Raw genomic sequence first — 1660 nt, 5'->3', positions numbered from 1 at the left:
GCTGGTCTTCCAATATATAGGACGTCCTAGTCCTCCCTCACGAGTGTGTGTCTTTTAACCAGGAAGGGCCAGCAACTACGTCCCCAGTCCCGCTCGTAGCCCTCCCTCAGGGGAGCAGCGAGAGGGAGTCAGAGAGACAGAGTCGGGGAGAGAGAGACACACAGGGATCGGAGGAGGAGGTCCACCACAGCCCAGTCCCGCTCATGGGAGGAGAGTCACGCAAGACTTCCCTCCGGTGTCCCAGCTAAGCAGTCGCCCTCCCGACACCAGTGTCCCAGCTAAGCAGTCGCCCTCCCGACACCAGTGTTCCAGCTAAGCAGTTTCCCTGCTAGGCCTCCCCTAGGTCACGTGAGTGTTTGTCAGAGCTTTCCATGGGATGAGTTACTTACGTGGGAAGTGTATTCATTTCATGTTCGTGTCCGAGAATCAGTGTCTAGTAACGTAATATGATGTCCAAGTAACGTAAATATAGTGTCCTAGTAACTTCAATAGAAGGTGTTATTAATGTGTCCATGTCATGTTCGTAATTAATAGAGTTGTAACGAAGCGGTGTTTGAGAAGTCGCCCTTAAGACGTAATAGATGTGTCTTGACATATGAGATAAGAAGAGTGTATTGACACAGGAAAGTACCTAACACGGCCACGCTACCAAAATCTTCCTCTCTTTTATACTCTTACTAAATATTATATATATATATATATATATATATATATATATATATATATATATATATATATATATATATATATATATATATATATAAATATTCTTCATGCAAGATCCGTCATGTTTTATATATATATATATTGGCTTCTACACTCATCATCAGTTAACAATCACCTAAATTCTGAGTGGCTTGGTAGTGCTCTTCTTGATACCTTAAGAGTCCTTCATGTACAGGTCACTCGGGTAATAGATGTGTTGGTACAGCTGAGGGGCATAGTTGATTTGATGTTTTGGAGGAGAAAGGGAGCTGGGGTGGCGTTCAGGGTGATGGTACATATAGGGTGAACTGGTCACGTTGATTTGGTTGTACTGGATGGCGGCGGTGGGTGGGGTGAGAGTGCTGGGGTTGGTGTATGGACGCTGGTACTCATAAGGGGAGCTGGACTTCTCAATAGCCGCATAGAAAACTGGTACCGTGGGGACTTCACGTCTATCATTTGCTGTAAAGAACAAGAATTTTATAGTAAACCATGTTTGTTTGTTTTTCATTTCAATAAGCATGTACATAAGTGCATGCAGACGTGAAGGTGTGTGTATGTGTATGTTTGTTCATAAATGAGCAGGTTTCCTGGTGTCAAGATTGAAGTACGTATTAAGCCTTTAACAGATATCATGGCATATATTAACATCTTAGCCGATGTAACCGCCCAATGAGCGACTGTGGAATAATGAGACCCTAGCACGAAGGACTCGATTGTTCTTTATTCGGTCAAAATCTGCAGAGCACAAATTACACATGTTACGTATGAGATAATTAATTCACTCGTACGTTCCTTCACTATTAACAACTACATATAATATATTTGAGTAGAGTGCGGTGATAAACCATATAAACCTTACGTGTTTCGGGTCTAATGTAGGACTTATTAGCTCCCTGACTTGATAGCTCATTGGATGGCTAGAGACTAGTCGAGCTAGTCAACCAGAGGCGAG

General features: G+C 43.0%; 1 protein-coding gene across 1 annotated transcript; it reads right to left on the bottom strand.

Annotated features, from left to right (window-relative positions):
• Positions 1-787: 787 nt before the first annotated feature.
• LOC121856637 lies at positions 788-1167 on the bottom strand (the record flags this gene model as incomplete). The annotated part of the gene is given in 1 exon segment (XM_042352288.1): positions 788-1167. A coding segment is annotated over 1 exon segment (287 nt), but the record flags the coding sequence as incomplete, so codon positions are not given.
• Positions 1168-1660: the final 493 nt, after the last annotated feature.

This window comes from Homarus americanus, unplaced genomic scaffold, assembly GCF_018991925.1.
Source record: "Homarus americanus isolate GMGI-L3 unplaced genomic scaffold, GMGI_Hamer_2.0 scaffold20196, whole genome shotgun sequence".
Taxonomy (NCBI): Eukaryota; Metazoa; Arthropoda; class Malacostraca; order Decapoda; family Nephropidae; genus Homarus; species Homarus americanus.
The sequence above is the reverse complement of the archived record's forward strand: the minus strand, read 5'-3'. Positions and strand labels throughout refer to the sequence as shown.